Here is a 13,576-nt window from a genome sequence, read left to right as displayed (position 1 = left end):
GGCGCATATAATTTGGATATAATTACACATTACGCAACCCGAGGGAGGCTAATCCGCGTGAAATTCGCCATAATTTTAAAATTGCTTTTATTCACACGCATAAACACATTGCTTTCCAATTGGCAATTGCATTTGGAAAGCGCGTGTATGTGTATACGCGCACACGAGGTCGTAAAGGATCGTGTAATAATTTCGGATGCGCCCGGCAAAACGACACGACGTCGAGTTCGCTTGCTTTCGCTATGTGGGCCAAATTGAGCCTTGCGCTGCGTGGCGGCGTTTTACGATTGCGCACCTCGCTGCGCGCGGAGGAGATTGTGAGCTCGATTTTGAAATGCGTCGTTGTTGTTTTTTTTCTTTGTTGATTTGAGTTGATGTACTAGGATTGATGTAGTAAGAGGGAAGTGAAAAAAAGAGTTTTCATGTGGTAAATTTATTTATTCATAGATGAATTTATTTTTCATTTAAAAAAATATTGTTAGAGGCTAATAAAGTAAGCGTATATAGTTACAACGTAATCTAGCTTGTACTATGTGTTAGCATATTAGCGCAAGGTACGTATCATATTCTAATTTTTGTTAATTTAATTATTGTTAAACATTATATTCTCTAGTAAATATATCGGACATTGCGATCTTACTGATCAAGTCATATTTCGATTCTCAATTATATTAAACTATATTAAACTATGTTTCGCATAAAAATATTGTATGTATATGAGTAACATCAAATAAAAATTAATTATGATTATTCAGCGGCGAACTTTACGTGTAATACATGCAAATAAGCAGTATATTTATAAATTAAAGGTTACACTATTTGCTATAATGCCTCGATAATAACTATTCATTACAAATTAACTACAGCTTATTATCTATGATGAATTCAATTTCAATTTATTTCTAATCGATTCTTGCATTGTCAAAAAATATCTTTTTTCGTCTTTTCAGACACTTTCAAATTGACGCGCAACAACGATTCTCGGCGGATAAAAACGATCCATCCTCGTCTCGATAATAACCTCATGCACTACCTATAATACAACAACGCGAAACTACACATCGACGCTGATTAGCAACAAATAAATTTTCGTCCACATCCACGCGTATAATGAATGAAGTTCTCTTCCTTATTGGTCTCTGTCTACGCGTACACACGTACGTATATAAATTGTGCACAAGCAACCGTAGGCACGATGATTTGCAGCCTCGCGACGCATGAAAGCTTGAGCAGTAGCGACGAGTGCCAAGGTGAAAGAGAGAAGAAGAATATAGTAGTAGTAGTATTTATGGTAGCGGCGCATATGCTCCGGTGGGTCGTCAACGTGTCTGACGGTGAAAGGACGTGCGAACGCAAGGCTCTCTATACACGTGCGCGAAGTTCGATTTTCCGAAGTCGACGCGTTTACTTCGATGTGAGTGTAATTAATTGCGACGCGATTACTAATACAATACTAGCTGCGTTAATTGGTTGCGATGATCGAGGGAGATAAAAGTGAAGTATAGAGTTAAAACTATAGTAAATAGAGAGCACGAAGATGCAGAGTTGTCGTGAAAAGCTATGTACAGTCTGATACAAAAATTTTTATAAGTTTTTCATCTATATCGTCATATACGAACCGATGAAAATTCATTCCTATAGCAATACACAATATACACGAATCTGACCATAATCTATTCAAAGTCCAATCGCAAAACTGACTCTCGTATACAACTAATCAGCTCATGAAATATCGACGTACACAATAAAGTCTCATTCTCTTTCGACGCGCGGTTTCAAGGCCCTCGATTGATCCTCTATACATCATATTATACCTCCGTCGTTTCTCTCGTTACAGCTTGCAATTATTGCATCGCCGTTCGGTGACGATCCTTTTCGGCGCAATGCTGATGATGTCGATGTCTGTATGGGCGTTTCTGCCACGGCCGTGAGCGAGCTCACGTCGAGACGAAATTCAGGTCGCTGATGTATCGGCAGTTCTCCACTTTTAGTATCTGCGGCTCGTTCGCCACTAGAGTCTTCGAGCTGGCTGGACAAACGGTGATTCTGGAAGAATAGATAGGTTTTGATGAACTATAGTGGTTACCAAGCGATAACACACACACACACACACACACATATATATATATATATATATATATATATATATATATACACGTGCTTTCATAATAAATTATGTTGCATTCGGAATTCATAAGTTACGGTCGAGGTGAAGGTGAATCATTACGATTTATTCATTCAGCGAGGAAAGAGTAAGAAATAAATGGGCTACGGGTGATCAATTGCTTGAAAAATAAATTCGTTTCTGTGTGCCATCACTCACTCGTTTTGAAACTCGAGACTCTTGATAGTAAGCGAGTCGATGTAAGCTTTAGGCTTGTGCAGCAGTCTCCATGTCAGCGGGTTGAACATCGACGTCTGATAGTCCCAAGTGATCTCCACAGCTTCGACTTTACCGACCACGTCACCGGGTATCACAGCCGTGTGCCTCGTTCCCGGCTCGTAATACTTGGAGTGTTCACTCAAGGACAGCCTCTCGGTCATCTTGCCATTTGGTCCGATCACTCTTATCACGAACATGCCGACCTCGCCGCCGTAGTTCAGGCTCTCGTTCGTCTTCGAGACGTTTATCGTCACCCGGTAGTGAGCCTCTGTCAACAGAAGGAGAAGCTAGATTATTGTCGAGGCTGTAGTAGTCGCTGTGTGTAGACGAGGAAGCGTTAAATCATTTCTGGAAAGTCATGCGCGGGACCTGCACCGGAGGGTTCAAGGAGAAAATCGCGCGCGCGCGAGTTTGATCGCGTATAATGAAAGACTCTGGGATCGGCGTGTGCGCCGCGGCACCGGAAGGAATAACGAGAGATTAGCGCATTATATTGTGCGAAGTAGTTGCGTAAGCTTCTTGGATATTTATGAAAGTTTTCAGTTATTATATATTGTAACGGCGATTAGCTCGGAGCAGAGGATGGAACTTTTCGCGGAATGCGTGTAAGTGCAGCCACGATGATCTGTTTCGAACACGTTTTCCTATATCATCAAGTGGTAATATAATTAAAAGCGAATCCGCTCGCGCGGCTCAATGTCATTTTTGTATGTTTTCGTTAATTGCGGTAGAAAGTCGTCGTCGTCGTCGTGGCTGTTACAGCACATACGTGTTATTACAGCTGTATATAAAAGTGGCAATTAGAGGCGAGCGCACATGTAGGAGAGAAGCTTATAAAAATGAACTCACTGCAGAAAGGCTTGTCCCTTCCTGTCATCAGGTAGACGGAAGCGTGATGGTTTCCTGGCTGGGCGTTGAATCCGAACCTGGGGCAATGTTGCTCGACGCAATCGAAGCAGCTGCCGTTTTGAAATCTCTCCCACGAGGTGCAAGGCACCGACAAGAACGGACACACCGTGTTTATGCTTTCTATGAAGTACTCGTAACTCCGTATGTGGTTGCAGCCGAGAAATCTTTTAATTCCTGCGGACGAAAGGTGTCGCGCGTGAGTTACGATGGAGGGAAAAAAATCGGTTGGAATTTGCTTTGTTCACTGAGAGAAATAATTCGAGGCAGCAATGTTTCGCGTGTCTTTGAGAAACTTTTGTGAAATTCGGTTGTTTTCTCTCGCAGATAAGTCGTGCAATGAACTATTTTACATTTCCACTTCCTACACGAATTTGACATTTTTATAACATTAAAATGGCAAATTAATTAGGCCTTTTAGGAGGAATCAACCGATTTAGTCAGCGAGGGTTTTTACCTCGGAAGAAACTTCCTTTCTCCAGGGTGATAGAGTTGAAGACGCCCTCGTTGCATCCGGGCTGATTTCTTCCACCGTTGGGGAAGAAATCGATGTGGGCCACCGGTTGACTGATACCCAGACCGCCGCTGATGAACGGACTGCAATCGGTGTGTATCGCAGTGACGAAATCCGCATCGGATGGATCCAGACGCACAAGGGGCGATGTGTTGCTGAAGTGAGGCTCTGCAGGATCGAGACCTGAAATCGAAGATTATATACTTACTATATAGTAGATTTGTTCAAGATCTATGTTCTATAAATTTGTGTTTGCACAAAAATATTAATTTTTCTTATACAAGAACATCAAGTCAGTGCAATGGGGACAACCTACTTCCGGGTGAATCTGTTGGCTAACTTTCTGAAAACAGTGCGCTATACGAGTTTTTTTTCCAGTTGCCACATTTTCGGTAATAACGCGCGACGGTACAGGTAAGACTTATGTTGATTTTGCGCAATGCTATACGGGAGACGCTCCAGGAGCAGGAATAACGAGTGTGTCTTTTATTGCGATGTTTTCATTTTTCCAGCGACAGTTATAAAATTTATTTTATTTCCTTACTTTCAGTCGACAGTTTTCGAAGAATCTAGAATGTGACGTGTTATGCGACGAATTTATCACTATCTCGAATACAATTAATTACCGGCAATCTCCCTGAAGAATTGTTATAATGAAAGTTTTGGCATCCATGGGCGTGTCTTGTTCCAGTATAAGTTCTCGATACATCCGAAAACGATTAATTTAATTGCATAAAAAGTAACAAAAAAACGTTCATCAACGATAAAAATTATCACCAGTGCAGATTTAGGAATTCGTAAATAAATGCGGAGAGTTGCGTGCCCGCCGCAAACATTACGTCAATAGTCTGAATTAATTGATCGCTTGTTTTTATAGACTTTCACATATTTCATATAATCAACCTGACTTTTATAAAATATCAGTGTTTTTGTGCTTATTAAATCGTTTTCATAGCACTACAACGTTTATACGTATAATTTTCTCGTTAACCTGCGACTATATAGTGGATAACACGGAACTGACTCTGTGCAAACGTACACTAGACCTTGAATACCAGTGGAATGACCGTTCATTTTTTCTCAAACTGCGTGAACTCTCTGCTTAACCAGCATTTGCATTTCGAGTCACGTCGAAGTGGAACGGAAAAACAATTGGAGCAGTTATCCTTTTAGTTACATGTAGTTGACACTACAAACGCGTACCTATGTTTAAGTTTAGACGTGTGCGTTTGTTTATGAATATTCAGCTTAAAGTTTGCAGAAGAATATTACGTTTATTATGAATATTACAATGCGAGGAAGAGCAAATGTATGTAGGAACGTAATTCTTGGGTGAAAAAAGGGAAAACAAATTACAAAAGATTTTACTCGCTACACGACTGTGAAATACCGATTCACGTATATTGCGGAACTCCGTGCGTGGAGTGTCAACGAACTGTGAAGCGCTTTTTATAATGTGTACGAAAACGTCGAATCACAATCTTCGTGAGAGACAGAGCACGAGTGGATGGTCCTCAAAGTGGTTTGCGTATTTGCATACATTAAACATTGTCGTGTATACGTAGCAGTTTCTTTTCGCCTTTGAATTTCCATGAATGAGTAACAGGATCAAATATTTAAAATATTCCAGGTGTCAATGGTTAAATTCCTCGAATCGACGAGAAAATTTATAAGTCGAAATAGCTAACTCTTATATCTTTGAAACGCAATGGAATCCAACGCTATATCTTTTGTCTCCGCGTGAAAATTTTAAATTGCGCGAGCCCCGCCGAAATCGATAGCAGCGGCATCCCCCTGTGAACTTTACGACTTCCATGACATTTCGTTCATGGAAGCATTCTGCCACTTCTTGTTGCCTTGTGCTCTCTTACTACTGCTGTTTACCTCATTTCTGTCTTCGGGCGGGTCTAAAGGACCGTAGGGTGTGGTTCTCGCGACGACCCTCTCGCCTTTTCCATCGATTTGCGTTACAAGAGCTTTATTTGTACTCGGGAGGCCAAGGCTGACATTGCAGGGGTGGGAAGCGTTTGTCTCTTATTTGTACAGTGTCGAGGTATAACAATACCTTATCTATCTCTTTATTATTATTATTATTATTATTATTATTATTATTATTATTATTATATCGTTCAATAAAAATTGATAACCAATGAATTAAAATTAAATAAGTCATCAATTATGAAATAGAAATCGATTACTTCAATTTTAAGAAGTATCAATTAATTAAAAATTAAATTTTTATCAAAATATTTATCCCTATATACTTGTCTTTTACACAGAAGCTACAAGCCCGCTCGATAATTCTCATCTCCCGAGTCTATACGCCGACGGTATAAGAGCGGAGCACACAGTCTGTACACGTATCCACGGGCAGCGCGCACCAACACCATGAAGCGCGCGACTTTCCAGCGCAGCGTGTACGCGCGGCTCGCCTCCACTGCCGCGCGTGACTTGCCAGTTTCACACCCTGCGCTGCTCTGCTATCCTGGTAGTTCCCGATGAGATCGATAGCTTACGTAACGACTCGCGCGCTCCGACTCTCCCCGCGGACAATCAAATCCATTGATTAGCTTCGGCTCTCCATCTGTCCCGGCTGTACTGTGTATACCTATACATACTCTGCGATCGGTTTTGCTCGCGATGCTGACTATGATTAGCTTCGGGATCGATATGATAATGTGCAATTTCTACGTTGCTTTTTGGGTCTGGATTTTTTATGCTATAGTATTATAATTCAACGTGTCGCTATTATTTGTTTCGATTTTTTTTAACCGGCTGTGTAGCTACTTTGACGCGGTTTACGGCAGAACTGAAGAGTTGTTGTAATTATTCGAGAAATTTCAATTAAATTTTACGCTGAAAACGGTTACGATTGTTTAAAATACGCGAACGTTGCTGCAACTTTTACCCGTCGTATGGAGAGCGCGGGGAGTAATTTATTTACACTTTGGAAATTTGGATCTTTAAGTAGATTAACGCTCAATATACGAAGATAATATATTATATAGTTTGGCGTTTTAGCGGGGAAAGTTTGGTTTTACAATTGCAAAAAATTAGCTTTGCGTGTACTATTTCTGCTTTTTTGTTTACAAAGCGGTATTTTCGCGTTTGGAAATTGTAATAAATTCGCATTACTTCTATCGCCTCACGTATACTTACGGGCCATTAATTAACTTTTACAAGTTTTTGCGGCTGATAACTTACAGTTATTAAGTTGCAATCTGTCATCGTTCTCGAGAGACAAAAACGCCGTTCAGCATCTGAATTTTAAGAGCACGGAAGCAATAGCCTGAATTCTTTGCATTCCCAAATGTTTAACTCTTAAACAGTTTTATGATTCGGATAATTTTTTTTCCAAACGCGGTGATTCCGAGAAGATCTCCTCGGCAAGCGTGATAACTTGATCAAGCGTCTTTTGATCGGCCGTCCACGAGAATATTCGTGCATGTTCGACGTCTTGTGAAAACGGTCATCTAACTCGCGGCGAGGATGTCGCGTTGCACAAGATTTCGTTTCACGGAAAGCCACGAAAATGCCGCGGTGTTGGGCAACGATTATACTGCCGCGCGCGCGAGAGTGCCAGTAGTAAATGAGGCTTATTGTCATTCCATTCTTTAATGCACATTTAGGGTAAGACATTATGACGTTTTGCAATTCGCAGCTTGGATTAATGCGCGGCGTCAACTTTTTTGCTATGTAAGTACGGTAGTTATTTGAAGAATTTGTTTTCTTCAAGGCAAAAGTAAAGGGTTTTTGCAAGGTCTACGGGTCACCAAATTATATATGATTTGCAATCATTGATTTGATGCGCATATGATTTTAGCGAAAAATATCATAATTTGGCTATTTATGCGGGCCTCTGTATAGATATTTTAACTTCTTATAACGCACTGGAAATCCCCAAATAATTGGGTCAAGTTTGTTTCACGAATTATCAACTTTTGTATTGAAATCAAGGAATGATTCTCCGTAAAGTCGAAGTGAATAAGTAAATAAGTAAATAGCTGTCTCTGATTCATGTGTAATACGAGTGTATTTTTCTTTAAGAAGGTCCATCAAAAATGATAAGTGATAACAATAAATAATAATAATTGATAAAATTTGGTATCTCATAAATAAAGAACGTCCCTGGTGTAACCGAGCGGCTGCGACCACTCAATGGAATCTTCAACCGCAAAGAAATCGTAAAGCCCCCGGTTTAAAATTATATTTTTTTAAATTTACGTACCCGTTATCCTTCCAAGTTTGTAGCCATACTGAACTCGCAAATTGTGACCGACGTAGCCGCAGGTGTGAGCTCCCAAGCTGTGCCCAATGCAGTGTAAACGCGAAGCCTGCATCTTTCCCTTCTGAATTAGTTGAGAAGCTAATCTGCCCGTCATGGCACCCACGAGCCTCGTGTTCGCAACGGCTTGAGTGTACGGAGGTCCTGCACCTCCGATCCAGTTAATTACCACCACATTGCAGTTTTCTCGCAGCAACAGCTCGTTCATCATCCTCTGAAAAATTGGCAAAGTTTTATTTTATCTCTTTGTTTTTCAGATAAGCATTTTTTAGAAATTGACAGATGCTTGATTAAAGTGCATTAGCACCGAATAAAACGATTGATTCTTTCATTACTTACTAAAACCCACGTTTTATTTCCGTTGTCCAAGTAACCGTGAATGATGAAGTAGAGGTTCTCATTTCTTCTCAAAGGCGAGTCTCTGATCGTACTAATGCGATCTATAACTAGTTCATGCGGATCGTCTACGCGATCTCGGGTGTAAAGCATAAAAAGCGGATTAATACTGTCTGGCTTAGTCGGGAACGTCGATACTGGTCTACTGCCTCCAGACCATGGAGTTCCAATGTAGAAACAACCGAACGGCTGGTAGCATCTCCACATGTACCATTCTGAAATATAAAAATTATTGTGCATCGCCTGTTTGGTTGCAAATAATGAAGTATTGATCGCTGAAGTCTATAATTAAAGAATATTAATTATTTTATAAGGTATGAATGTAAGTATCAGCTCCTGTATAACGCGGTTCCTTGTGAAGGATGTGTAGAACCGGTTGCCTAGTGCAGGCGTCACCGTAAGGTACACTTTCTGAAAACGAAGCTGAACTATATCGACCAATTTATTTCAATAAATAGATCAAATCATGATACTTGAAACGAAAGTTTATTATTATACAAATTGTAGACGTTAAAATCAATGTACAATAAATCTCACTTAGATGCGGCACGACTTGAAACCATCGAGGAAAGATACATTGTGCATGGGTATACAGCATAGCTTCTATTATCAGTGCTATTATAGCTCACACATTACGTTCGATTTCCGAGCTAATCTCAACATACACGAGGGTAAATAACGTTTCTCAAGTTTCAACACGTCATTTGCAAGCTCATCAATTTTTTTCCTCGTGTACATACAAGAAAACATCGTTACAGATTGGAGCTAATTATGTCAAACAAATTGTTATTTAACAACAATATCACGAATAATAAATATATTCTGATAATTACCCACGCACATGAATTTTTTACGAATTAGCCTTTGACGTAATGTCTGCGTAAGTTCAAGCGGCATCGTTGTGCATCCATCCTGACCCGCAAAGATAAACGTCCCGAAATAGCAATAACCTTAAATGCGTCACGATACTTTGGGATTTTCAGAAAATATTTATTGGATCTTGATCGCATCACATAATAAACGTCATACTGTTTTTATTCTCGTTCGATTGCACAAATTCAAGTGCTGTAATCCTTACGAAACGCGTAATAAAGTGTTAAAAAATGTTAACGAGCGAATACAACATTTTCCTTGCAAAAACCAGATGACACCGATTCATCGCCGACGATTCGATGAATTTCTTTCCTGCTCTCTGTCAAAATATTAGCCAATCTTAAAATGAGAGAAAAGCATTTGCAAGATTACGCTCCAAGTTCACACGAGGATATCCCTCCCGGTTATTATACAACATCTATATCTCGGCTCAGAGAATTAAAATCCAGTCTCTTGCGGATACAAATATTAGTGCAACGTCCTCTTATCACCTGACAGCATAGCGTGTCAGTCGGATTTAGAATCGCGATTGTGCCACGTGCGTGTCGTATATAGTGACTTGCGTCCAAGTTCATCGTTGACAGATCATCTTTTCCTCAAAAAATGTCGTCTCGGGGTTATCGAGGCGCCTCGAGAGATAGCGCATCGTTCTTTGATTTTTCTCTCACTGCTCATATCCGTCGCTGCGGAGCTATCAGTTCCTTGAACACACGGACGTGTTGTGTCTTCATGCTGGCTTGCAAATTATTTATCGCTATGGAGCAGCGCCCACGCGTGACGTCGACGACGATCGAGACACAGTACACATACGTATGTATTATCCAAGTTAACGTTTGATTCATGAGGTCTGTCGGTTGAGCTTATTGTTATTTATTTTGGTTTTCGACCTGATGTAAAGCCGTGATTTTGATGTTTTCGTTTAGGGTTGTTGACTTGCGTGTTCGTTGGCCTATGGCTAAGAGTAATGCGCAAAATCGGTATGACTATTATCGAGGGACTTGTGTATCGAAATGCTCGTGGCAGATAAAAACAGGAACGTAAAATTTATGATTGTGACGAGTACAGTTCGCAATAGTCGTAACTACGCGTTTATTTCATATACCCCATCGAGATTGCTCGATTTTATATGATCCTTAAAGTTTTTTGGACCAGTTATTACGGCAACGATAAGTTTTTACGATATACAGTTAGTGTTGAAGACTGAATTTATATACATTTTAGAGCAGGAATTTACATATAATTTGACAGAAGCAGTTTAAAAAAAACAACGAGGATACGATATTGCATTCCAGTTACAGTACTTCAGCGGAAAACTAATTCATCGATCTGACATTGTCAGTTTTCTCGGAAACAATAAGATGAATTATCTCAATCAACATCCGCATGTTGACACGTATCTATAAATAAGATACCTACTACAACTTGGTAAGCAGCCTGTGATGATCAATGAGCAATATCATCTCTGTGACTGAAATAGCATCAAAGTAGCGTATATTGTAAATTGAAATAATTCAATTATTTCAGCAGTCAAATCGATTGATAATTGAAAGAGAGTAACAGAGTATAGGGAAAGTTGTTGATTAATTCGTAAAATTTGAATCCTCCTAATTTTATTTGAATCCAAGAATAACAAATTGTACAAGTGATTCATACGAAGAGAGTGTCTAAACTGCCAGAAAAGAATAACAGTGGGACCTATCTGTGTTTTCTATAGTACCCAAAATAAAAGAAATTACTTTTAGTTGATCGTTCTTATATTATATAGTGACATTTTGCGCGTTTCGCGCGAGCAACTGCTTTTATTTTTATGTTTTTTGGACATGTCTTAAGTTTTGAGGTTATAATTTCTCAATTTAGAAATATTGTTTCAATTAATATCAAATTAAAATTTATTAATTAATGTACTGATTGTTTTATAATTTATTTAATTTGCATTTATATCATAAATAACTTTTTAAAAATTAAGTCTATATCAATTCGTAAATATTTTCTAGATTTTGTATTTTTGCGCCCTTTTAAAAGCAGCCAATCAAATCTCGTTTTAGTTGGCTTCACTTTTCTCGTATCTCGAGGAGGGATCATATTTTGAAGCTTCAGTCGTTTTAGTCGAGATCGAAAGTAACCAATGTCTCTCCAAACGTGTGTTACTTTGATTTTTTTTATCGATTTTGACTATAAGCACTGTTGCTCGTAAATAATGGCCTATTAAAGTGGATTAAGTATGGTTACAGTTATTTTCGGATACCATACCAAGTCCAAAAACTCCAAACGTTATAAATAACGAAAAAAATCACCAGTATAAAAAAAAAACCTTTCTCTCGAAAGCCAACCTACCATCGTCATACTCAAATATGCTCTCATCCAGATCCGCCGACTGCTGCGTCGTGCTCGTCGTAGTGAACACCTGCCGATCTTCTCTCTTCTGGTTCCTGTTGTGCGGGGTCGACAGCAGATTTGCCGTGTAAATCAGCATCAGCAGTGTCTCGTTGAACATCATCTTGACTCTCCGATTCGCGTCTATATCTCAACACTTGATAAATATCCACTGCACTACGGGCCTACTATATCTTACTCATTCAGACTTTCGTGTGAGCTCGAATACGTCCACGTGCTCCTCTCGGCGTCTGCTTCTCCTCTGACTTTTCGTCTGTACTGAGTCCAGACGCAGCTTCGTCTCGGCGCGAATATCCGCTACGATTGATAACGAGTCGAAAAATCCATTGACGCAAGTAGATGCACACACTCGCGGAGATAGTAGTAACAACGCGTCTCTCGAGCGAAGCGAATAAAAAAGAAATCGACGACGATCAGAGAAAAATGGACGCACCGCTCGCGCTCGTTTCCCGTTCTGCGGTCCGACAAAACTCGCCGCGCGTTATATACATATTTTGCAACGAGCAGTCTAATATCGCTCCCGCATCTCTCTCTCTCTCTCTCTCTCTCTCTCTCTCTTTCGACGGAGATAAAGTACGTCTGTACAGTTTCGGAGAACAGACTCCCCGAAAGAGTTGATAACGTGAGCTGAGGGGGAGATAACTTTTTTCCTTCACAATGGTCGAAGACGGCGAGTGAGCGATTCGCGGCCGCGTCACTTGTGTATACCGCTCAGGTCAGTGTGTATACGTACTGAACAAGATATTGTTCGCCTCTGGGGGTCCGCGAGCGCGAAATCGCAAGGTATCCGCTCGATCTCCGCAAGTTCAAGGCCGTCGGTGTAGATACTTGATTAAAGAGCGATCGAGAGCCATGCACACACACCCACCTCGAGTGTCCGGCTCGGACTGAAAATCGAGCCTCCGGACCCCCTGCATCAGTCGGCTCTCTTCCCCTTCCATATCGCAGCGATTCCTTGGCGTTCTGTTGACGTTTTTTCCTCCGCGGCAGACGCGATGATTCTCGTCGCGAGATAAGAGGCGAACTTGCGGTGAAATAATTAATCGCTTCCAGAGAGGCTCAAGCGGGCCGCATGCACGAAGCGCTTTTTCTGCGCTTTTCTCGGAACGGGGACGAGCCTCTTTTTCAGCCGCTGTCGTGAAGGAACGCGGCGCGATGAGATGAGCCGATGATGCCGCAGTACCGATATGCAGTCGGCTGCTGAAAGAAGGGGGCATTCATGTGCTTGCCGAGATCGATGCCTATCAGGGAGCTTTTCTGCGCGCGCGGAGTGTCCGCATTCTTGGGGATTCGGGTTGGATTCATTTGAGCTCGTTGATTTTTTGCGCGCGAATGTTGCGTAAGAGCGTCTGGATGATTTGAGATGTCGTGTGACGATAAGCGGATATTATGGGCTGTAATTAGACATCAAGAGGCTTGCTCTTTGGGTCGTGCGATATACGGTCGGAATGTGGGCGAAAGCTGCGGAAAATTTTATGTAATAATGTGTAAAAACGACTCAAGTCACGTTCTCGCGTTTTTGAAAAATTACAATTTTAGTCTATTGATATACGTAAGATCGTACAATATGAATTACGGTGCAATACTGCGATTATACTATGCATGGGCACCACAGATAGACGGTTGTCTTTATAATATAGTGGAAAAATTGCCTTGAGTATGCCGAGAACACATTTTTCGTACTCTGGCTGAAACTTTTTTTTTAATGAAACGTTTTGGTATCAAATTTTACATTCAAAAAAAGGTAATATTGATAAACGTAACTTTTTTCAAATTATAGACTAGTTTCAGTATGATTTTTGTTATGTTGGAGTACGTTCTAGAC

At 40.5% G+C, this 13,576-nt stretch overlaps 1 protein-coding gene across 2 annotated transcripts; it reads right to left on the bottom strand.

Annotated features, from left to right (window-relative positions):
* Positions 1 to 417: 417 nt before the first annotated feature.
* LOC100119427 (pancreatic triacylglycerol lipase) lies at positions 418 to 12,637 on the bottom strand. Of its 2 annotated transcripts, XM_031933603.2 has the most exons (7): positions 11,692 to 12,635; positions 8,428 to 8,699; positions 8,032 to 8,302; positions 3,747 to 3,986; positions 3,233 to 3,466; positions 2,324 to 2,651; positions 424 to 2,046 (listed from the first exon to the last, which is right to left on the bottom strand). In XM_031933603.2, the coding sequence occupies exons 1-7, from the start codon at positions 11,852 to 11,854 to the stop codon at positions 1,938 to 1,940; spliced, it is 1,617 nt and encodes a 538-aa protein (XP_031789463.1). In that variant the 5' UTR covers positions 11,855 to 12,635; the 3' UTR covers positions 424 to 1,937. The 2 variants fall into 2 exon arrangements, with proteins under 2 accessions (XP_031789464.1, XP_031789463.1); XM_031933604.2 differs by lacking the exon at positions 3,233 to 3,466 and having other exon boundaries at positions 418 to 2,046; positions 11,692 to 12,637.
* Between the last annotated feature and the right edge of the window lie 939 nt (positions 12,638 to 13,576).

This window comes from Nasonia vitripennis, chromosome 1 (genome assembly GCF_009193385.2).
Source record: "Nasonia vitripennis strain AsymCx chromosome 1, Nvit_psr_1.1, whole genome shotgun sequence".
In the NCBI taxonomy this organism is placed as follows: domain Eukaryota; kingdom Metazoa; phylum Arthropoda; class Insecta; order Hymenoptera; family Pteromalidae; genus Nasonia; species Nasonia vitripennis.
The sequence above is the reverse complement of the archived record's forward strand: the minus strand, read 5'-3'. Positions and strand labels throughout refer to the sequence as shown.